The 23,690-nt window shown below is 32.6% G+C and overlaps 1 protein-coding gene across 1 annotated transcript in view; it reads right to left on the reverse strand.

The window, feature by feature from the left end:
* The window catches only part of LOC111393086, a 21,402-nt gene extending 6,991 nt beyond the window's left edge, over positions 1–14,411 (reverse strand). The window contains exons 1-5 of the mRNA XM_023018487.1: positions 13,991–14,411; positions 10,146–10,305; positions 9,202–9,294; positions 5,528–5,630; positions 5,211–5,382 (exon numbers count right to left, since the gene is read on the reverse strand). Coding sequence (XP_022874255.1) covers positions 5,211–5,382; positions 5,528–5,630; positions 9,202–9,294; positions 10,146–10,305; positions 13,991–14,193 — 731 coding nt within the window. The 5' untranslated portion in view covers positions 14,194–14,411. The remainder of the gene's footprint in view (positions 1–5,210; positions 5,383–5,527; positions 5,631–9,201; positions 9,295–10,145; positions 10,306–13,990) is intronic.
* Positions 14,412–23,690: the final 9,279 nt, after the last annotated feature.

Consider the following 23,690-nt stretch of genomic DNA (forward strand, 5'->3'; position numbering starts at 1 on the left):
GGGGGGGCTCAGAAGTAGAGACTACTTAATCTGTTTCTATTTGAGAAATTAAACCATGTACTTAACAAATAGGACCAATTTTCAATTGCACAGAACCACTTCAAGAAGACCCAGGCAACCAAGATGACCAAATTATGAAACAAATCAATTCAGTTGCCACTAGAAAATTATTCTCCAGAAAATGTACTGCCAATATTAACAAGATCACAAGTTCAATCTTAAAGAAAGGTCGCAGTTTAGCCAGCCTCCCCCAAGTACTAGATGATTAAATTTGCACCCATAACAACTGCTAAGCCTTTCTCCGAAAAAGATTAAATTCAACTTAGCTAGACTGATATGAATAAGCGTATGTAGCGAAATGTTCATAAAACTTCTAGGAGGAACTTTTCATTCATATAATCATGAAAATAGAAGCCTCGTAATGCCCTTAAGAAACATAATGGGGTAATAGCACAAATTTTAGAGGAAGTAGAGTTCTTATTTTTTTAAAAACAAGGTTGTGGTACAGCAACATATGCATGCAGTTGTACAGTCAAAAAGCGTACATACATTACAAGTCCCAATAAAATGCTTAGCCTAGAAAGGTGAATGCAAACAAGACCCCACAAAATGCTCAGCACAGATTGCAAACTGAGTATTAGTGCACTTTTGAGTTGGGTTCTATTAAAGGTTACAACCAAATCTACTTACTGCATGCACAATGGATACAAATATTTAACCAGCTCAAAAATCGTTTAATAGTAGCAGTTCAGGTTTACCATACCTAGACATTCTTACACAATGGCACTACAAGATATTACCCCAACCATATTCAGGTTGCCAAAAACTTGGAGCACAATAAATGACTATAGAAGATTGTATGTGCTAAGGTGATGTGCAAAACATGATCAAATGCAACAAACTTTAATCCACCACATCAATTCACCAAATCCATGAGATAAGATTCCAAACAGGTAAGCATATTCTACGAAGGTTCCAGCTATATATGGTACTTTAATTAGCTTCTGTTAGTCAACCAACGAGTCTTTTCCAGGATGCTGATCTCCCACTGATGATTCACCTAGATGAATCCTCCTAAACATGGAATCGGGGTGAAGCACGGTTCAAGAAGAAGGAGTTCCAGCTTCGAGATTTGCTGCTATTCCTTAGTCCTATCCACTTTTGCTAAAAAGGTCTACACTTGGTTGACCACTTCTTCGACTTTTTCATTCTGTTTTTGCCTATCAAATTGCTTTAATAATGTAGAAAATTTATGCGGTTCAGACATAGGCACCAGCCCCATCACGATGTTGTGTGAATTAAGCATCAACAAAAGGACCAGTAGCTAATTAATAAAATAGAAAACCAACTGCAGCAGCTAGAAACAATACAGGAATTGAGAATGAAAAACAAAAGGTCACTTTCTCATCTACAAAAATGAGACAGACAAGGGTTTTGTTCATTCCTGATAGAAAATTCAATCATTAATCACAAAATCGCCTTAGTTTGCAAGTGAATAATCCTAAAGAATAAGTAGCAATCAGTGTCTTCCATTTAGCAAATGCTTGAGCAAAAGTATGACAAGCTACCATAAAGTTGTTTGTCCATAAATCTTCATCCTCCTAAAAAAATAATGTGTAACCACCCCCTTCTTTGGCCATACTTCACTTAAAACACTTTTATTGTTGACCACAACAAACCTAAACGCTCATAATTGCTTTTTGTCAATCCAGCAATCACATTTTTCAATTTCATTGAAGGAAGATTCTGAAATTACCTTAACTAGTCAGAAAGATAACAATGCTGTCACTTCAAATCCATATCTTCCAGAGTGGCAAACAAAATTAGCTTGCTCGATATAGAACTAATTGTTTAACATTTATAAACTCACTAGAGAATCTATATGCCAAGCACCACCCGAACTGGACTTCCTTCTACAAGGTAGGTTGGCTATGGGATTAAGATCATCAACAATACCACATAAGAAAATGCTTTTCAAGTGCAGATCATGAATAGCATACACACTCGCCCTCCACGCCCATTCTGAAGATGCAATAATTACAGTTGGTAATTTGACATCGATGCATAACTTAATATCGAGCATGTTGCCCATACTTCTTCCTTCTAACAGCATCATGTAGTAGAAGTTATTATTGTTTACTTAATAAAAAGTACAGAGTCATGGTTTTCTCATAATATCTTATGTTCCATGAATTAAAAACAAAGACTAAACTCTTCCCATTGTACAGGAGTGACATTGCTCTTCTCATCTTGATGGCATTTTGCATGATCAGCAGCTCGTTTTCCAAATTTTTGTTTCTCAGGACATGCATATAGCAAATTTAAAATTGGAGTTTATAGAAATTAGTCAACTGCCTTCAGAAACACATCTAGCTGTTTGATGCTCTTATTCGTCAGGGAGGAAATAATACTGATTGACACTCATCAGCTAAAGTAGTTCATCTTAGTGAATAGTGGCAACTTATTATGCTGAAAAATAAAATGAAGCCATCCGCCGTCCATATTAAGGCCAAGAATGTAAACCACAAAACCTGCTTGCTTACACAGGGATACAGCTTAGAACTGATCTTTAGATCAGAAAAGACTAACCCACCAAAAAATATAGAGCTTGTTTGGTACAGATTTTATGCCAATTAAAATCAATTTTTTGACCGTTATTTCATTATTTCAGCCGTTATTTTTGAATTCTTCTCTTACAGGTAGAACCCACTTTATCTCTAACGATCAAAAAATCAATTATTAAAATCCCTACCAAATAAACACATAATGAACTTGCAATGGGAAACAGCAATGAAATAAAGTTTCAGAGCAACGGAATTATAAGAAGTATTGCTGAGAAACACCATCATCGAATGATGAAAATGATTGCCATATATATATTATAGCATCAAGATTTTTATGATAAAAATACATTTATAAACAGTATTTACAGCGTCACGCTACAACTGTATGTATATACAAAAACACATTCTAATAAAATGGTTCAAGTAATATGGCCTCTCAACAATGTACAATGCACTAAATTGCTTGCCCCAGTAATTTTTAGTGCAAACCAGCCGGTCTATGAACTGCCAATTTTGTTGACATCAGCTGTTATCTGACCCACCAATTCAGCATCCCAAGCAAAATGGCATTTAACTCTGTGTTAAAAGCTGGACAGCATACTGCAATAATTAGCACAGAAATGCAACTGAACTTAAACAACCAAATTCAAGCATCAGTGAGGCCGCCAAATATTCTAGAACATTTGAACTATTCAAGATGAGCAATTCACCATTACAAAGAATTTCCCCAGAGGCTTTATTCACACACACTCTTTTGAACAAGGTTTTGGCTCTCATCTTAGTTTAGAAAAGCAAGTCACAAACAATATTTTAGACTGTATAATTGCACACTCATCACTATGAAAGATGGTCACTTCAGTAAAAATCCTGGTGTATACTTGTGCTGAGATAAATTAAAATGGGGCAAACTGATAAAATTTAACAGGCATAAGTGCAAATTGGCATCTCAGAAGTGATGGCATATCAAAAAATGGATTGCGCGTAGGATCATATTGAAGTAAATGAGTAAGGCACCAAACCACGGATTGAAATATGAAGATTTGTCAGATGTATAACTCAATAAAAATAACAAGAGAAAAATAAAACCACTTCACTACAGATCAATACAGGACAACTAAAAAAACGAGAGCACATAAACATTATGCATCTAAGAAACATCCTGAAAATGGATCAAAAATCCATGATAAATATTCGCAAACTACATGGTATAAAACCCGAGACTATAAAAATCAACTAAAAATATGAAAAATGCATAGAAATGTGTTTTAAGATTGCTTGCAAATGTTTAAAAAAAATAAAAAAATTGACTATCAATCCTCGCAATTGAACCAGAAATACGAACCATAAACAAATATGAAAGATAAAGCAATGACAAATCAGGTGCTCTACACAGAATTATAAACATAGATCTCTGTATAAACAAAAAGGGATATGCATGCAATGACAAATCAGGTGCTCCACACAGAAATTATAAACATAGATCTCTGTACAAAAAAAAAAAAGGAAGGATGGATATCGCCACCCATTTTCTCATTAAAAACAATGCTCATAAATTGACTATAGAAGCTAGACACATGCTTTCACATCATTTTGAAGAAGGATCATAACTACCAGAAATTATCAGCTGGCCTTTTTCCTATTATCTAAAAGACCCAAACCGGTGCTGATGTCGGACCCAAAAATTTATTATATTCTTTTCTACTATATAAAGTGAACAGTAGAGCAATTCATCAAAAATTGCAAAAACATTTGAGACTTTGTACAATTTATTTTGATGCGTCTTAGTAATATATCAGTGTAATCCAAATTCACATTTTCTAATCATTTAATGCAAAAAGAAAACTTGTAAGCTCCATTTTGGATCTCGGATAATAGAGAGGAAAATCTTCCTACATATGGATTTCAAAGAATTTCTGGAGTAAATGGGCGTATCTACAAATTAATGGAGACAATCTGATGTTTACATAGACAATCAGATGTAGAAATGCTTTTCCTTTCAATTACAGGGCATTCAACTAAACTGAAAAGTTGCCCAAATTTGATTTTTGCTTTAAGAAATATAATTAAAAAAAAAAAAGTTTCTTTTTTTCCCAAGATCCAAATGGAACCCAAAGGTTACTACTATATAAGTTCCATAGACCTGTGCTTCTAGGGAAGGAATCAAATCCGTCTTTAAATAGCTCTGTTGGATCTTCCACATGTACATTTTTCCATTTTTAATACATATGTATTTGTTTTAATTCAGTTTGAGGCCTCTTGTGGCAACATGGATGCAATACAGACATCAAGTGTATGCTTAAGGCAGAGATTGTGCAAAATTAATAATTTCTACATTATTCTTTAATGCTTTGGAACACTTACCCACAATCAAGTTTCTACATAGCTCAATGCCATGTGATGATTAACATTTATCTACTACATTTAACACATTAATCTAATCCAAATTTTGGAATTAGCACATTTTAACTAAGCACATATTTTTTTAAGGTGATTTCTAAAATTCAAATCGAAGGTGTAAAATTACATCCTCCATCAACAAAGAGATCAACTTATTTTAGTTTTGCTATTGCTGTTTGTTTAAGTTATCCGTAAAAGCTCTTGCTACAGCACGATAAGTAACAAATAGATTAGCTGGTGAGTGCTCACCTATTAACAACAGAAATTGTCAATGAACCAGGGAGATTGCTAGCTGATCGCAACAAATCCAGTAAAGTGCCAAAATATCTATTTGCATCTGATACAAGAGCAGGTAGATCCAGAACAGGATGATGATCAACCAGCATTGAGATGTTAAATGCCCTTCCCTGCCTCATAGTAACTATAGCCAAAGCAACATCAGCATAAAATCAGAAGCTCAAACAAATGTGGCAATAGTTTGGGAAAATGACTAAATTAAAAGGTACAATATCATAAACAGCTTCAGTAATCAAATTCAATTATCTTAATAATCAATATCACATTACCTTCTGGTACAACTTTTTCAGAATCATTTGTATCCGAAGTAAATTGTAATATGAATGTTTCCAGAAACTTAATTGCAAGCAACTTTGGACCAACAGAACCAGCCTACAAGAAGATATTCAGAAAAAATTTCACGTCAGTTATGTAAGTTTAACTCAGTAGCAGAAAATCCAAGCAAAATTCTGTGTTGAATTTAGATGCTAAATGTAACAAAATATTCTCACACACACAACTAAAATCTGGGAAGAAAATAGGCATGGGGGGATTCTTAGAATTATGCCCTCAAGAAAAACAAGAATAAAAGCGTTAACAGAGAGAAAAGATTCAGAGTTGAGCACACTATTTGAACTTACCAACTTATCATTAATCTATAACACCAGATTCTAGATCATAGCCTATAATATTTTGGGATCTTTTACAGGTTAATCTTTTGTTGGTCACAATATCATTTCTATCCCTTTCTTTAAGGTAAATGAAACCAGAAGTGCTAGCCCAGTTTGTACTATGTGACAACATTCACACTATGATTCCTGTGTTAATATTTTAGTTTATTAGACTACGAGAATTGACGCGAAGAACAGGGACATTGCTACGAAGCATCGACATAGCATTTGGAGGATCTATTTCTCTTCTGCATACGGCGAGGGGATATAGACAAGGGCCCACTATTTGGTATCTATTTGATACTTCTCCATCACACCTATCTTAGTTTGTTGGCACACTCAATCAATTGGATCGGATAAAATTAACACCGATGATTACGTCAAGGATAGATATGCCCATGGTGGGGATATCATTCGTGGCCACAATGAAAGGATGGATGGTGCATCCAGCATTCTCATCCCCTTATGATGATTGCTCCATTCTTGAGGCTAATTTACCGACTATTCTGGATGGGATTCATCTCACTCGAGGACTCAGACTTGGACTTTCAAAGCAGATTCCTCTTTAGCTATTCGCTTTATCACTCACGGAGATGGGTCATGGTCAATCCAGAACACTATCAGACAAATCAAACATCTTCTTTCACTTAATCAAGACACGATTTTCCACATATTTCGAGAAGAAAATCTGGTAGCTAACTCACTTGCTAATGTAGATTGAGAGCAACAACACTACTAGGAGTATGGACCTTAGACCTTACTCCATGATTACGCGCTTTGATTCAGATCGACAAACATGGTATCTTTAATGTTAGATGGCTATAGTCTACTTTTGATTTTTTAGTTTTGTTTGAAAGATAGTACCTCTTCATTTACTGCTTTCTTTATGTTTGCTGCTTTGTTGGAGGTCGGTTTACACTCCCCTCCCATATATTCTTGCAAGGTCCTTATATATTATTGATGGGCAGCATAAACCCGCATTACACTCCTCCAGTGGAGCCTAAAAACACATTGAGGATGTGTTGATGATTTGCCTTAAAAAATACTAATAGTGCATGTAAAGTGAAACGCCAGCTAATGCTGATGAGCAAGAGGAAGAAGACTTTCAAACCAGGTTAAAAGATTTCAGCTACAACTGATGTACGTAATATATTAGAGGTCAAGAGTGAAATAAAATCATTTGCAAATCTGATAAATAAAGGACAGCAAGTTCCGAATTGTGCAACCGGTTCAATTTTAAGAGGTTGTTCTTCCATACAATCGCTGGTTCACCAAACTACCTCATCCCTCGCCCATCCATGTACGTTTTATATATCCTACATCCCCTACACAATTAAAGTATTTCTATGGCCAATAAATCATTGAAAATTTAATAATTTTAATTGGCTCGAAAGAAATGTCATTAATTCTGTCTCCCCTTCATGGTGGCAATGTGTAGAATGGGAAATTTTCAATGTATAGCTTGTTTTGCAAGATGGCTATGGTGTAGACTCTTCAGAAAGCTGTAATTGGGTAGAAAGGTAGTGTTTGTGTCATCTTAGTGATTTAAACAGAAGAACTATAGGAACTTTGAAGGAAGAGCGCAAAAGTGTGTTGAGTTTTAATTTTGTATCCTGATAGATTTCTAATGAAGAGTTAATGGGCATTCACACACACGTGTGTGTGTCTATGTGTGTGCGCACGTATATATAGATGTATAGACGTGTATATATATGTGTGTGTGTAAATTCATACTATACGCCTCACCGAGTAAAAGTGGGACAATGTCTTGCAGCATAAATGCAATATATGTCACCGTTTCTACCTCCAAGAAGAGTATAAATCCTAAAAACTGAGTAAAAATTGTGATATCACCCCCAGCATTTATTGTGCTTTTTTAGTAACTGCACCAGGTTTAACCAGAAGTGAAATTGAGATCAACATAGCAGTTAACGTGTTTCCCAAGTTCACCTCCACCAAAGCACAAACACAACACTGACATGGCTAAATGAGATATGGTAGTTATTTCAGGTTTTTTATTCTTTTTTTGTCTTGTGTCTTAATTTAATATTAACTTAAGTTTAGTCAAACAAGATAAGGTAGTGGTGGGCGAAATTAAAAACCCACTTAGAGTACAATTTTCAGAATAAAAAATAAAACAATTAAAATCCACAGCAAAAAATTAAATTTCTGGCACATGCCTCAGGCACATTGAGGCACTGGTCCTGCACCTCACAGGCGCCTTTTTAAACCATGGTCAAAACAGACTTGTTCTCAAGTTCTAAAGTATTTTCCACCAAATTTCTGATTTTCAATCGGTTTCTTTTTTTCTTCTTCATGGTAAACAACGTTGATTCAAATAGCGAGTAGCATTATTGTTGAACTCTTATTTTGCAGTCACAACCAACTAATTCTCAGATTATTTTGTCACAGTCTCATGTATTTAAGATTTTCTTTCAACTACAGTTTGAGAAAATTCTATTAATCCTTTTCAATCCCCGATATAAAGTTTCTACCTCCACCACAGTACCATTATCAAGATGCACGCATTTATATAACAAACAAGCACAAAAGAAGGGAACTCGATGCCAAAATTTATGCATCAGATATATAAAGCGCCACGGCCAATGTCCCAGGCTGCATAAAACTGCAATGGAATCCAATTCAATATCAGTTAGCCCCTGTTTGGGCTCCATTTTTCCAAAACTCATTTTCAACCACACTCTCTCCCATAAAATAATATCATAAGTAAAACCCAAAACTTTTCCTTATTTTAACCACACATTTTGCAAAAAATCACTATTCTAAAACACATTTTTTCCCAAGAAAACTCACTTTAATCGAGCAAGTACAGGGGCTAGAAATATATAAAGTTACAGTTAAATTCCCTTGATGGCCTATACATAACTATCTGGTTTAGATAGTCTCAATGCCTGGTGTAAGCAATAAAGAATGTATTGCCAATATCAATAAAATAAAATAAAAATAAAAAATAAATTGATTTTCTGATTTTTGTTTTAAATAAAAGAAGATTTAAATCATTGAAAGGTGAGAGACCTTATTGTAAAGTATAAATAAGTTGTCAAAGAAAAGTTCATCAATCCTTCTGGAATGTTAGTTCCTATCTTTCAAAATGGAAAATTGGTTAAAAACAGGTGTACTTTATTTTCACACAAAATTCCCAGGATCATGAACAATGAGGGTCCAAAATATGCTACTAGTTGAAGGGAAATGAATTGTGGATGATAATTCAACTGCATCGTAAAATGAAGGTATGCAATAAAACTACATTCCACCAGCAACTTAATACGCACCTCAAAGATAATGCTGAAAACAGAATCCTTGAACTTGACCATCCACATCCAAAGCTCTTCAAGCCACCTCTCAACTATACCACGCCGTTGAAACTATAATTTTTCAAATACAGTTCAAAGTTTCACGTGTATACACAGGATAGTAAAACTAAAATTTGTAAAACAAGGACAGTACAGGAAGACAAATCAAAAAAAAAAAAATATGGATTCTATAGAAGGGACTTGATCACACTTATGGACAGCCTCCTAACTATAGAATTTGCAGGGTCATCACTATAAAGTAATTCATTCAAAACTTATTAATCATAGAAAGTAGAATAGAAGAAATTCAAAATTCAGATTTCTGCACTTTAGAAGCAACCTCATTGTAGAAACCTCTTGTAACTTAACACAACATATGGCTTGGGATGAAACAGAATGCAGAAAATTTGTGATCCAAACAACCATAAAGCAATGGAAACAAAAGACGATCAGACTAGAATGCAATAAAACATTTCAAATGTTTTCATTTTGATAGGAAGCAGAAGAAAGAACATCAAAGAATTATTTTATTTGACTTTGTATATTTGATTTAATGTTGCGGCTACTAATCATATAGAAGGGCCGACTAATTTTATGTCGTTTCTTTCTTATATAAATTAATAATACATTTCCCGTATATTATCCTTTGATTAATAAAATTATATGATTACCTTTAAAAAAAGGAAGAAGAACGAAGATATATGGACATGCAATCACGCAATGCACAACAGATAAGATAGGAAGAGACCTAAAATCATAAGTCAAATTGTGATCAAAACAACTATAAAGCAATGAAAGCAGAAGACGATCAGACTAGAATGCAATAAAAAATTTCATGTGGTTTCATTTTGATAGGAAGCAGAAGAAAGAAGAGATATGGATAAGCAATCACACAATGCACAACAGATAAGATAGAAAGAGACCTGCAATGATAAGTCCTCCAAAACTCTACAAAAGATTTTTGTGCCGGTGATAATAGATTGCTTTGCAACCATGAAATTATTATCTTTTAAGAACGTCAACAAGATAGGCAACAACATGGATAAATGCTCCATACTTTTAGCTCCAATCTCATCAATTACTCTGCCAAACACATTCGATGAAATTAGAAGGATGCAAAATAATCTTCAACACATGGCAAGACAATGTGGGACTACATGAAAATATACAAGCAAAGCAATATCAGCATCATTAATATGCATGCAATGGTTTCTAAAGTAAAAGATCAAATATGCATCATAGGGCAAAGGAGTATGGATGATAATGTTGCACCATTGAAACAACTTTCAGAGAAAAACATAATTTACCATTTTCTTTTAATAGTTTAAGTAGTTAACCTTGAACCAGTTACAAACATAATACTTTTTTTTTTTTTTTTGTTAGGTTTTTTAGTCAAGGAAGCCCAAGAGCCCAAGGCCCAGTCAAAACATTTTAATATTTGCGTGAGGAGTGACTCGAATCCCTGACGTCCCACTACAAATATAATATTTATAATGCAAAGACGGCAAACTAACATCAGCCTCGACGAGTCCCAGACAAAGTATTCAATTAAGAGATGAAACTATATTGACAAGGAAAGACTATAAGCATCTGAACCAAACATCACTTGACTTATCAGATTTCTGTCTTATTGAGCATGGAAGCTCGTCATTAAGCACTTGAACTCAAAACGGTGTTCTTATAGGAATATAACAACTTGCTCAAGGAGAGCTAGAACCTCAACACTAGGCAATCTCTCATTTCAAGTTAAAATTTACATGTTCAGCATTAGAAATATTTCCAGCTGCGCGTTTAACAAGAAGATTACAGAACACTTTTTATCAGTATATGTAAGTTTCCAAATAAACAAAAATAAATAAATAAATAAATAAATAATAATAATAATTGACATTCTTAACGAAGGAACAACCGTTAAAAATTTGCAATGCCAGATTATTATGAATAAACGAGTACTTGTCAATGCAACATCAATGTCTCTGTCCTCTAGACAGTATGTCAATGTTAGGGAATGAAATTAAAAATCCCTGGTGTAGATATGACAGCCTCAATAAGTAGAACTGCCTTTGGGTGGAGAATTTTTTTGCCCCCCTTTATTCTGGCAGCTTTCTTTGGGAAAAGAGGTTGTTATTTGAACTTCATGCAATTTAGTTCGGAGTTGAACACTAAAATAATCTTAAGTCAAGCAAATTTGTATTACTTCTTATGAACTTTGTATCTAGGACACACCAACACATTAATCAAAAACTGTGGAACAATTTATGTTACTTCCCTTTTTTCTCTTTTTTATGGGATGGGGAGCACCCAAGGTTCTCATGTCTACTAAAGCACAAATATAAAACCTCTTATCCGATTAAAATCATCATTTAGTAGAAAAATCAACTGTCAAGGTTCAATCTTTTTGTTCCTTCAACAATTACAAGATCTTGATCACAAAAAGCAGAAGACGTGTCTGTCTAAAAAAATCTTTTATCCGTCAAAAAATCATGAAAAATGACATAAGCCCAATTTAAGTAATTTTTTTATTTCCCCGACTACATTAAGAAAGAAAATCATGTTTAATGCATTAACCAAAAAATCAAAAATAAAATAAAATAGAGCCGGAAAATAAAGAATTCACAGAACTACCAAAATCGGAAATTATTCTCTATTTCGAGTAACAATAACTTACTCGAGGAGGTATTTACGCACGAGCATTTCTGGGGAAGTCTGAAGCTCAACCAAGTACGGAAAGAGCTCTGCGGCGTGAGAAGGCTCTGCAGATAGCAGTATGTCCTTGACTTGCTTCAAGGACGACAGCTTTACAGCCAAATCCCCATGGTTGTTCGCCGAAGCGAGGAGAGGAAGCGCCTGCTCCTGCGCTGGCCCAGCCATGGAATAATTCAGGACTCAAGGAGGAGGAGAAAAGATTTTTCAAATTAATTAATTGAGGTTTTGTACTAGTTTAGGGTTTTCTAGGGTTTTGAATTGGGGGTGATGGGATTATGCTTATATTTAGAAAAATAAGGGTAGGGATGAAATGGTGTAATGAAATGAATGGAAAGAGTGGGTGAATTACAGAGCCTGGCGCCTGCGAAGAAGCGGTTTTGCTTGGTGTGGGAGAATATGGATATTATATAGTCACGTTCCCGGGTCGGGTTTATTTAGTCTGATCCGCTGCTGGCAGTACTGGACTTGTTTCCCGGGTCGCGCCCGTGTGAAGTGGTTTTAACATCGTGGGAAAAACATAGAAAAACCTCTTGATACCCTACCCATATACTTTTGGTGTGATTATATTGTCATTAGTGTTATAAAATGTGGGGGCGGGGGGAATAAGGTAAAAAAGTCAATGAATTTATGCATGTTTCATTGAAAATCAAAAAAGCTTCATATACAATGTTAATAATAATCAAGGCTGCAGACATAATTCTCATTCACTAATAACATACTATTGACAACAATTACAGTTTTCTTTTATTCGACATTTTTAATTATACTAAAATTCTCAAATTTTTATTATTATCTCTTTCATTTCTCCCACCTTTGTTATCATTTTCTTATTATGAACATTCCATTTTCACATATTTGGTCAATGTTGATAATTTGTCTAAATATTTTGTTAGCATGATTTGAAATAAGAGATAAAAATTATGTCGCACTTTTATATTTGTTGTTTTGCTTGTATGATAAATAAGTCTTAATACGCCCTCGTGACAAACTTTTTGAACAAAAATGTTATTAGAGACAAAATAAACTATTTAATTTAAAGATAGAAAAGCAAAAAAATAAAATAAAATAAAATAAGAGAGAGTGCGTGTGTGTGTTACAAATGTTGCAAAATAAAGAAATTTTAAGTCACATTTAGTACAGTTAAAAGTAATGGAATATTGGCAATATAAACATGAGCTATGCTAGATGTATATTATGTACAAAAATTATGTACAAGTAGACTTTTCATATAACCATGTAGACTGATAAAGGTAATAATGGAATGATGGCAATATAACCTAATAGACTAATAAAGGTACTCTTGAGCATCCAAGAACAAGCAGATTCAATCAAACGACGAATTCTTACGTTGTTTAAGGAAATCAAAGGTTCGCTTCCATGATGTCATCTATATGGAATCTCTAAGTATTAATGGTTAACCAACTTCCATATAAATGCCTCAATAAGTAGAACTGCCTTTGGGTGGAGAATTTTTTTGCCCCCCTTTATTCTGGCAGCTTTCTTTGGGAAAAGAGGTTGTTATTTGAACTTCATGCAATTTAGTTCGGAGTTGAACACTAAAATAATCTTAAGTCAAGCAAATTTGTATTACTTCTTATGAACTTTGTATCTAGGACACACCAACACATTAATCAAAAACTGTGGAACAATTTATGTTACTTCCCTTTTTTCTCTTTTTTATGGGATGGGGAGCACCCAAGGTTCTCATGTCTACTAAAGCACAAATATAAAACCTCTTATCCGATTAAAATCATCATTTAGTAGAAAAATCAACTGTCAAGGTTCAATCTTTTTGTTCCTTCAACAATTACAAGATCTTGATCACAAAAAGCAGAAGACGTGTCTGTCTAAAAAAATCTTTTATCCGTCAAAAAATCATGAAAAATGACATAAGCCCAATTTAAGTAATTTTTTTATTTCCCCGACTACATTAAGAAAGAAAATCATGTTTAATGCATTAACCAAAAAATCAAAAATAAAATAAAATAGAGCCGGAAAATAAAGAATTCACAGAACTACCAAAATCGGAAATTATTCTCTATTTCGAGTAACAATAACTTACTCGAGGAGGTATTTACGCACGAGCATTTCTGGGGAAGTCTGAAGCTCAACCAAGTACGGAAAGAGCTCTGCGGCGTGAGAAGGCTCTGCAGATAGCAGTATGTCCTTGACTTGCTTCAAGGACGACAGCTTTACAGCCAAATCCCCATGGTTGTTCGCCGAAGCGAGGAGAGGAAGCGCCTGCTCCTGCGCTGGCCCAGCCATGGAATAATTCAGGACTCAAGGAGGAGGAGAAAAGATTTTTCAAATTAATTAATTGAGGTTTTGTACTAGTTTAGGGTTTTCTAGGGTTTTGAATTGGGGGTGATGGGATTATGCTTATATTTAGAAAAATAAGGGTAGGGATGAAATGGTGTAATGAATGAATGGAAAGAGTGGGTGAATTACAGAGCCTGGCGCCTGCGAAGAAGCGGTTTTGCTTGGTGTGGGAGAATATGGATGTTATATAGTCACGTTCCCGGGTCGGGTTTATTTAGTCTGATCCGCTGCTGGCAGTACTGGACTTGTTTCCCGGGTCGCGCCCGTGTGAAGTGGTTTTAACATCGTGGGAAAAACATAGAAAAACCTCTTGATACCCTACCCATATACTTTTGGTGTGATTATATTGTCATTAGTGTTATAAAATGTGGGGGCGGGGGGAATAAGGTAAAAAAGTCAATGAATTTATGCATGTTTCATTGAAAATCAAAAAAGCTTCATATACAATGTTAATAATAATCAAGGCTGCAGACATAATTCTCATTCACTAATAACATACTATTGACAACAATTACAGTTTTCTTTTATTCGACATTTTTAATTATACTAAAATTCTCAAATTTTTATTATTATCTCTTTCATTTCTCCCACCTTTGTTATCATTTTCTTATTATGAACATTCCATTTTCACATATTTGGTCAATGTTGATAATTTGTCTAAATATTTTGTTAGCATGATTTGAAATAAGAGATAAAAATTATGTCGCACTTTTATATTTGTTGTTTTGCTTGTATGATAAATAAGTCTTAATACGCCCTCGTGACAAACTTTTTGAACAAAAATGTTATTAGAGACAAAATAAACTATTTAATTTAAAGATAGAAAAGCAAAAAAATAAAATAAAATAAAATAAGAGAGAGTGCGTGTGTGTGTTACAAATGTTGCAAAATAAAGAAATTTTAAGTCACATTTAGTACAGTTAAAAGTAATGGAATATTGGCAATATAAACATGAGCTATGCTAGATGTATATTATGTACAAAAATTATGTACAAGTAGACTTTTCATATAACCATGTAGACTGATAAAGGTAATAATGGAATGATGGCAATATAACCTAATAGACTAATAAAGGTACTCTTGAGCATCCAAGAACAAGCAGATTCAATCAAACGACGAATTCTTACGTTGTTTAAGGAAATCAAAGGTTCGCTTCCATGATGTCATCTATATGGAATCTCTAAGTATTAATGGTTAACCAACTTCCATATAAAAACGACGAATTAATCTTAAAATTACTAATCATTTATGATTAACCAAGCCTCAAAGAATTAATAAACCAAGTTATCATCTAGTATTGGTATTATAATGATCTAATACAGCTACTATTTGATGGAGATTAATAAATTTTGATAAAATTAAAGAAATGAGTATTTGAAAAGTCGTGAATCCCATAAAATATGTAGTTAAAATTAATTATTAACTTCAACTTACATTAAAATCTAGATTTTAATTTCTACCAAACAAAATTATAATAATAAACGATAACTTCTCTCCTCTTTGACAAGCTTGTGAAAATAAAAAATAGTGTGACCTTCAATTGATTGGTATGTTGTAATTGGTTTACAAGTGAATGACAATTATACCACAATTATGTTTTATAAATATAGAGTTTTGATTCTTAATAAAGTACACAAATCATTGAGATCTCTTTATTCTCTCCTCTTTTCATAATATTGTATCAACTGAAAGCTTAATTTTTCAAAGTTTAGAGAAGTTAATTAAATGACAAATATTACAAAACTTGAGTTTGCTGCACTTGACATATCTGGCAAAAGCTATCTATCATGTGTACTCGTTGCTGATATCTATCTTGATTCAAAAGGTTTGGGAGAGACAATAAAAGAAGGAAACAAAGAATTCCTACATGATCGTGCAAAAAGCATTTGTCTTCCTTCGTCATCATCTTTACGATGGGTTGAAAATTAAATCTCACCGAGAATGATCCACGGACTCTTTGGAAAAAATTAATTGAGAGATTTGATCATTAGAGGACTATAGTCCTCCCCAAAACTCACTATGAGTGGATGCATTTTCGTTTGCAAGATTTCGAAACTATTAGTGAGTACAATTCTGATTTGTCCAGAATATATTCAAAATTAACTTTGTGTGAAGGAAAAAATCACTGATGAAAATATGTTGGAGAAAACTTTTTTTACATTTTTCACACATCTAATGTGCCCCTAGAGCCGCAATATCATGAGCGTGATTTTAAAAGGTACTCAAAACTAATATCTTGTCTGCTTGTGACTAAACAAAATAATGAATTACTACTGAAAAATTATAGATTACGTCCAACTGGTTCTGTACTATTGCCTGAAGCAAATGGTACTGCGTTGTCTGAAACAAAAGCAATATCAAAACAAGGACGTGGACATGGAAGTGGACGTGGACTTGGACGTATACGTGTAGTAAACCATTGACGAAATAGCCAACAAAGCTATCAGGAAAAGGCAACAATTTCAAAACACATAAAGCAAACAAAAGTAGCACATCCAAAGTTGATATAGATGTGGAATGAAAGGTTATTGAACACGTACATGTCGTACGGCAAAACATCTTGGAGATCTTTACCAAAATCAATCAAGGGAAAGAAAAAAAGTTGAGACAAAATTTGCTGATTATGATGGCTCAATTGATGTGACTCATTTGGATGTCTTCAATTTCTTTGCTGATCCAAATAAGAATATTGGCCATTTGATTGGAGTGGCATAATGGAAGATATAGATTAACTTATTTTCTATGTCTCTAGTATTTCCCTTTATTTTAAAAATTTACTTTGAAATATATTTTAACTTTTTGCAAAATTTGAAACTTTATTATATTTCGTTAATTTCATAGTATTGAATTATGTTTACCCTTTTAAATTTAAATTCAAGTTTTTAAAATATATCTATTTTTGTTATATTGATAAATTCATGATAGATTATCGAGATACCTGCTTTATTGATATTGCAACTACACATGCCATTCTTCAAGACAAAAAATATTTTTTGGACTTGGCATTAGTAAAAAATAATGTTAATGCAATATCAGGTGTACCGAATATCGTTGAAGGGTCCGAATAACTTGTATTATTTTTGCAAAATAATACAAAATTATATATTAGCGATACACTTTTATTTTGTAAAATAATACAAAATTATATATTAACGATATACTTTTATTCTAGCGGGGACGATGCAAGAAAATAATGTTAAATATCTTTGAATAACTTCTTTGCATCTAGTAAGAAGTAGATAAAAGAAAATTTCATGCACTCATATTATACATTTATAAAAATGGTTGAATATAATATTGTCACAAACCAAAAGGTCGTTGACACAAAAAGTTTTATACTTCGACATGCTCTATTTGGAGACCCAGGAGTTATAGTGATGCATCGATTAATAAACTACTCACATGGACATCTTTTAAAGAACCAAAAGATTTTTTATCTAATAATTATTTATGTGTAGTTTGCTCGTAAGGCAAGTTAGTCATTAGACTTTAGACTACGAAGGTCAATATTGTATATCCAACTTTTTTTAAAAGAATTCATGAAGATATATGTGGGCCAATATACCCATCAGCGGATCATTTCGTTATTTTATGGTATTAATTAATTTTTCTATTAGATGGTTATATGTTTGCTACTTTCCACTAGGAATATAGTCTTTGCTAAACTACTTGCTCAAATCATAAAATTAAGTGCGCAATTCTCCGATTACTCAATCAAGACTATTCGTCTTGACAATGTTAGTGAATTTAGATTACAAGCATTTGATGATTAGTGTATGTTAATTTAGATTGTAATTGAACATTCAATTGCGTATGTCCATACACAAAATGGTTTAGTAGAGTCGTTTATTAAATATCTACGACTTATTGGTAGACCATTACTAATGAAAAAGAAACTCACAGCTTCTGTTTGGAGTGATGACGTATTATATGTTGTATCATTGGTCCGTATTAGACCAACTGTCTATTATCAATATTCACCTTTACAACTTGCATTTGATCATGAACCTAATATTTATCACATATGGATTTTTCATTGTGTTATCCCAAGTCTTCACCTCCACGGCGTATTAAAATGGGTCCCCAACGAAGATTTGAGATTTATGTAGATTTTGATTCACCATCTATTATTAGATATCTTGAACATTTAATGGGTGATTTATTTACTGCACATTTTACATATTGTCATTTTGATAAAATGATTTTCCCAACTTTAGGAGGGAAAAAACTATATCCTAAAAAATAGGGTAAAATTTCTTAATATGAAACAACTTTATCTCATTTTGATCCCCTCAATAATCAATGTAAACAAGAGGTTGAAAAAAATTATTCATTTGCAAAATATTGCAAATCAATTATCTGATATAGTTGTTGATACAAGAAAAATGATAAAGTCATATATAATACCAGCAAAAAAATTTTAGCAAATATTGATGTCCTTGTAAAATAATCTACTGTAGCAAATGAATTTCAAATATGCCAGAAGTGTGGTCGATCTGTTAGTTCAAAAGACTCTATACCTCAAAAAGGAAAAGAATAAGTGAAAAACCAATCAAAAACTTCAAAAAAAATTAGAAAAGATTGATCAATCAAATATTAAAAATATGGTTCCGAAGAGTCACAAGTGTTAAAAAATAATGATACTTCGATAAATTATATGTTATCTCATAAATTATGAGAATAAAATAATGTTGTTATAGACAATATCTCATAATCTTGATATTATGTAAAATGAGGATCCTGAACCACAGTCAGTTAAATATTGTCAAAATAGAAATCATTGTCCAAAATGAAAAGAAGTCATACAAGCGAAATTGAATTATTTAGATAAATGAAAAGTGTTTGGACTAGTAATTTGAACACCTAAAAATGTAACCCCTATTAAATATAAATAGGTTTTTGTAAGAAAAAAGAAATGAAAATAATAAAGTTATAATATACGAAGTCCGACTCGTAGTTCAAGGTCTCTCACAAAGATCAGAAACAGATTATGAAAAAACACATTCTCTCTTAATGGACACCATCACTTTAGATTTTTAATTAGTTTGACTGTTAAATTGCAAAAATCATTATATGGATTAAAACAATCCGAACGCAGGTAGTATAATCGACTTAGTAAATATTTGTTGAATGAGGATTATAAAAATGACAATGTCTGTCCATGTGTTTTCATAAAGAAAACAGATATTGGATTTGCAATTATAACAATTTATGTTGATGATTTAAATTTAATTGGAACTCCTGAAGAGTTCAACAAAACTGCTAAATCACAAATATGATATATGTTTATGCGTGAAACAACAGCTATATCATAGAGATCTATGAAACAATCCTTGACAGTAACGTTCTCAAATTATTCTGAAATTATGCAATTCATGAAGCAAGCCAAGAATGTGCGTGGTTGAGGAATATAACCCATCATATCCAAGTATCATATAGGTTAACTTCAAAAAAAGATAGTCCTACAATTTTGCATAAAGACAATGTAGCTTATATTGCACAACTCAAATGAGATTATATCAAAGGTGATAGGACGAAGCATATTTCTCCAAAAATCTTTTATATACATGAGTTTTAAAAGAATGGTGACTCATAAGTGTGTTTTTGTATACTTATTGGATACTATAACAAGCTAATTATTGATTAAAAGAGCAAATATCGACTTACAATTGGGTAATTTTGACTTTTGTAGGTCATAAACCCCAAATAATAAGAGAACAAGGCAAAAGAAAGTGAAAATGGACCAAAAATGTGCAAAAACGTGAAGTTGGGGACCAAAGTGAACAAGCCAGAAAGTTGGAGGACTTGGGTTGCAATTTGGAGGGCAAAAGTGATCTGAAAATCAAATTTTGAGGACCAGATTGTACATGATCAAAGTTGAGGAGCCTTGTGTGCATTTAAATTGAGGACTAAGTTGGAAGAAGAAATAAAGAAAGCCCGCGCTAGTGCGCAGGCTTACTATGGCGCTTGCGTGAGAGACTTTTTGTGATCTCCTTAAGCCAAAAGCCTCTAACAGTGCGAGTGCGTGCCACAAATGCCCATGCACATGCGCCGTTTTTTGACTGGACGAATTTTGCCTATTTCATATAAATTTTGAGACTTCTTCCGCAATTTCACCTTAGATGATTTTGGCCATTTAAATACCGTTTTATTGGTCAATTCTAGTTTTTTTCTTTTACTTGGTCTACCTCTTTCATTTTTCATTTTCATTTCTTTCCTTTCCTTTCCTTTTTCTTCTTTTTTTTGTTTTTTGTCTTTTTCTTTCCATTTTTCTTTGCATCTTAGAAGTGAATTCAAGAGCACAATGAGAATGCACATTCAAGGAGGTAGAGAGATTTTGGGGAAATCAAGTTCAAGCCTTTTAACATTTTCAAAAATCTAACAAAAATAGTTGTATCTTGAATTTTGTTTTTTCTTCAATAATATTTTCTATTGGCAATGTATTGTATAAAGTATTCTCCTTTTTATTATATATTTAACATAGGTGAAATATTTGACCTATCTTTTAATTAATTTTAATATTTGCTCTTTAATGTTTAGTTATTCATTTTCATGTGTTTTATTATTTTTATTATTGCATTTTCATTTATATGGCCAATGAATAATTGTGTTTAGTGATTTGTACATCGTTCGAGAGAAAATTGTGCACTTTAGATCAAATAGTAAAAAATTCTAGGTTTGTGCAGTGGATAGAGATAAACCCCTAACCCTAGGCGACCATTTGAGCTATTTTCACAATGATTTAATTCGATTGTTTGGTTTGAATCAATATAAAGATATAGTGGGTTAAACCAATGAATTAGGGTTAATTTCGCTTGAAAGAGGTAATTAACTAAAACTGAAAAATTCGGGTCTAACAGTGTAAATGAGTAACTTGTTAATTCGCTTGTGGAGAAATTAATTAGGCGACAGTTTCGCTTCCAACCACATTTGCTTCCGAAATTTTCAGGATTTTTATATTTCCTTATTTTGTAAGTTTTTAGTTAATTTTGTTATTTCAAAATTATATTTTAATTGTGTGTATTTAATTGTATTGTTAGAATTAAATTATTTAATTGTATTGTTAGAATTAAATTAATTAAGGTCGAGTAATCTAAAGTACACATTTTTCGAGGGATCGATAATTCGGACTCAAAAGATCTACTCTATTACTTTAACGCGACCCATGTACTTGCAGCATGCACTTTTAGCGAACAACGACATCAATATTCAACAAATTTGCTCAAGTGACAATATGACCAATTTATTCACAAAAGCTCTGCCAACATCTATATTTAAGAAATTAGTTCATAAGATTGGAATGAGTCGACTTAAAAATTTTTAGTGATCAAAATCAGGAGTAGCTCTACTCTTTTTTCTTTACTTAGGTTTTATCCCGTTGAATTTTCATAGCAATGTTTTAATGAAGCAGCATTTATTTTTAATACTCCAACTTCTTTTGATTTTTTTTTTTTGTCCCATGAAGTTTTTATTAAACAAGATTTTAATGAGGCAGATATTTTGTAATCTTTCATTTAAAGGGAGATATTGTAAATGATAAGTTTATTAGGGTTTTAAAGTGAATGACAATTGTATCCTTACAACCCTAAAAATTATTATCGTTGTATTCCTGAGTTTGCCTTATAAATATAGGGTTTGAGTTTTTAATAAAACATACAAGTTTATTGACTCCTCTTTATTCTCTTATCTTTTCTTCTCTTTTCATAATAGTTTAAATAATTTTGAGAGTATTAGCATTTTTTTATTTTATAAATTATTTGCAATTACATAGGTCACTTTTTATCATAGTTATTAAAATCGGACTAATCGGATCGAGAACCGTTGAATTGGATCTTGGTCTCGGTCTGGGTGATTTAATTGATCGAGTAAGCATATGAACCGGTCAAAAACTGGTTAAACCACTAACTAAACCGTTCGGTAAGTGGAACTGGGTTCAATCAATATGCGAACCAGATAGTTACTAAATTGAAGTAAAAATTTATGTTAAATTTCCTAGACATTTGATTCGAACCTTAGCAACAAATGAGATATTTTACCTCCATGACCATTGTCGCAACTGATAGTCTTAGTCATCTAATGTAAGCAATATACTAGTCTTTATCTCGTGCGTTGCACGAGTATTGTATTGATAATGTTATTATTAGCGTGGAATGTGTAGACTTTAAAAAGAAAAAGTGTTTGAAGTTTTTGAAAATGAGAAATCATTGTTTTTTATAATCATTTTTATAAGATATTTTAATTCTTAAACCATTTGTTTATTGTAGGTGGATATGCAGCTACAAATTGAATAAAAACTAATTTCTTTCATTGATGTTGAAAGCTACAAAGACTATATAAGCCAAAACAAAAATATACATCATTTTCATTATATTCCAAAAGTAAACTGGCTTATAATGGTATTCGAGCTATTTCAATAGATAGAATAGCTTAACCTTTTTCTTCCATTTTTTACTCCATTTTTTCTTTCATTTTGTTTGAAGTAAATGGATTTGAACTGGGACTTTCTGACTGCATACTTTTCTGTGAAAGTGAGTCATCAATAGCTGACTTGAAAAGAGCTCTTTTTGCTGGAGGTAACGAATTTTCATCAGCATCCATGTCAATATTTTCCATTGCGCCACTTTTTTTCAGAACCAACATTCTTTTGGTGGCATTCTTATTGTTCTTCGCAATTAAAGGTTCCGCAGAGATGATGTCAAACTTGTAACTGGATGAATTGAGTTCTACTTGAGTTGCTCTGAGATAGAATGTTCTTTCAGTGTTTTACATTTTTTGAATTACATCTTCAAAGTTTGCTTCTGAATCCTGAATAAAAAATATGTATTGTAATTACTTTACGAAAAAATTTATCAAATATAGAGATTGGAGGAGACTAGAGGTTCAACGAAATTTTAGAATTATTACAAAGCTTGTTTCTTTCATGAATGTTTGTGCACCTGTGAACATAAGTTTATCTGCTGATTCACCAATTGCACTTGCATTTATACAGTCTGAGACATCTGACAGTTGGACATATGCTCTTGCCCTGAGATAGAAAGAGATTAATTATTTATTTGAAAATGAAATATTTGATATATTACACAAATAACTGGAATAAGCGTGAAAAAATATATTTCACCAAAATCAGCGCTTGATCGCCGATAGCAGTTGTTGCAAGCTATTTACCTACATTTATGATCTATTTTTTCTATTGTTGTTGTGCTATACATCCAATAAAATTTTCTCTGTTATGGAAAAACAATTCTGTAAAAAATTTATAAAGAAAGATAAATAAAAACCACAAAATGTTTGATAGGTATTATTGTATACACGAATATATAAATATCGATAAAAGTCGAACCATGTAGATTTTGAAGTAAGGTGAATTTGTTGCACATTGAAGGAGACAATTTTGTGGGAGATTTTTGAGTGTATGTTTTTTTTAAAAATCAACTCATCAATTT

This window comes from Olea europaea, chromosome 4, assembly GCF_002742605.1.
Source record: "Olea europaea var. sylvestris chromosome 4, O_europaea_v1, whole genome shotgun sequence".
Classification (NCBI taxonomy): Eukaryota; Viridiplantae; Streptophyta; class Magnoliopsida; order Lamiales; family Oleaceae; genus Olea; species Olea europaea.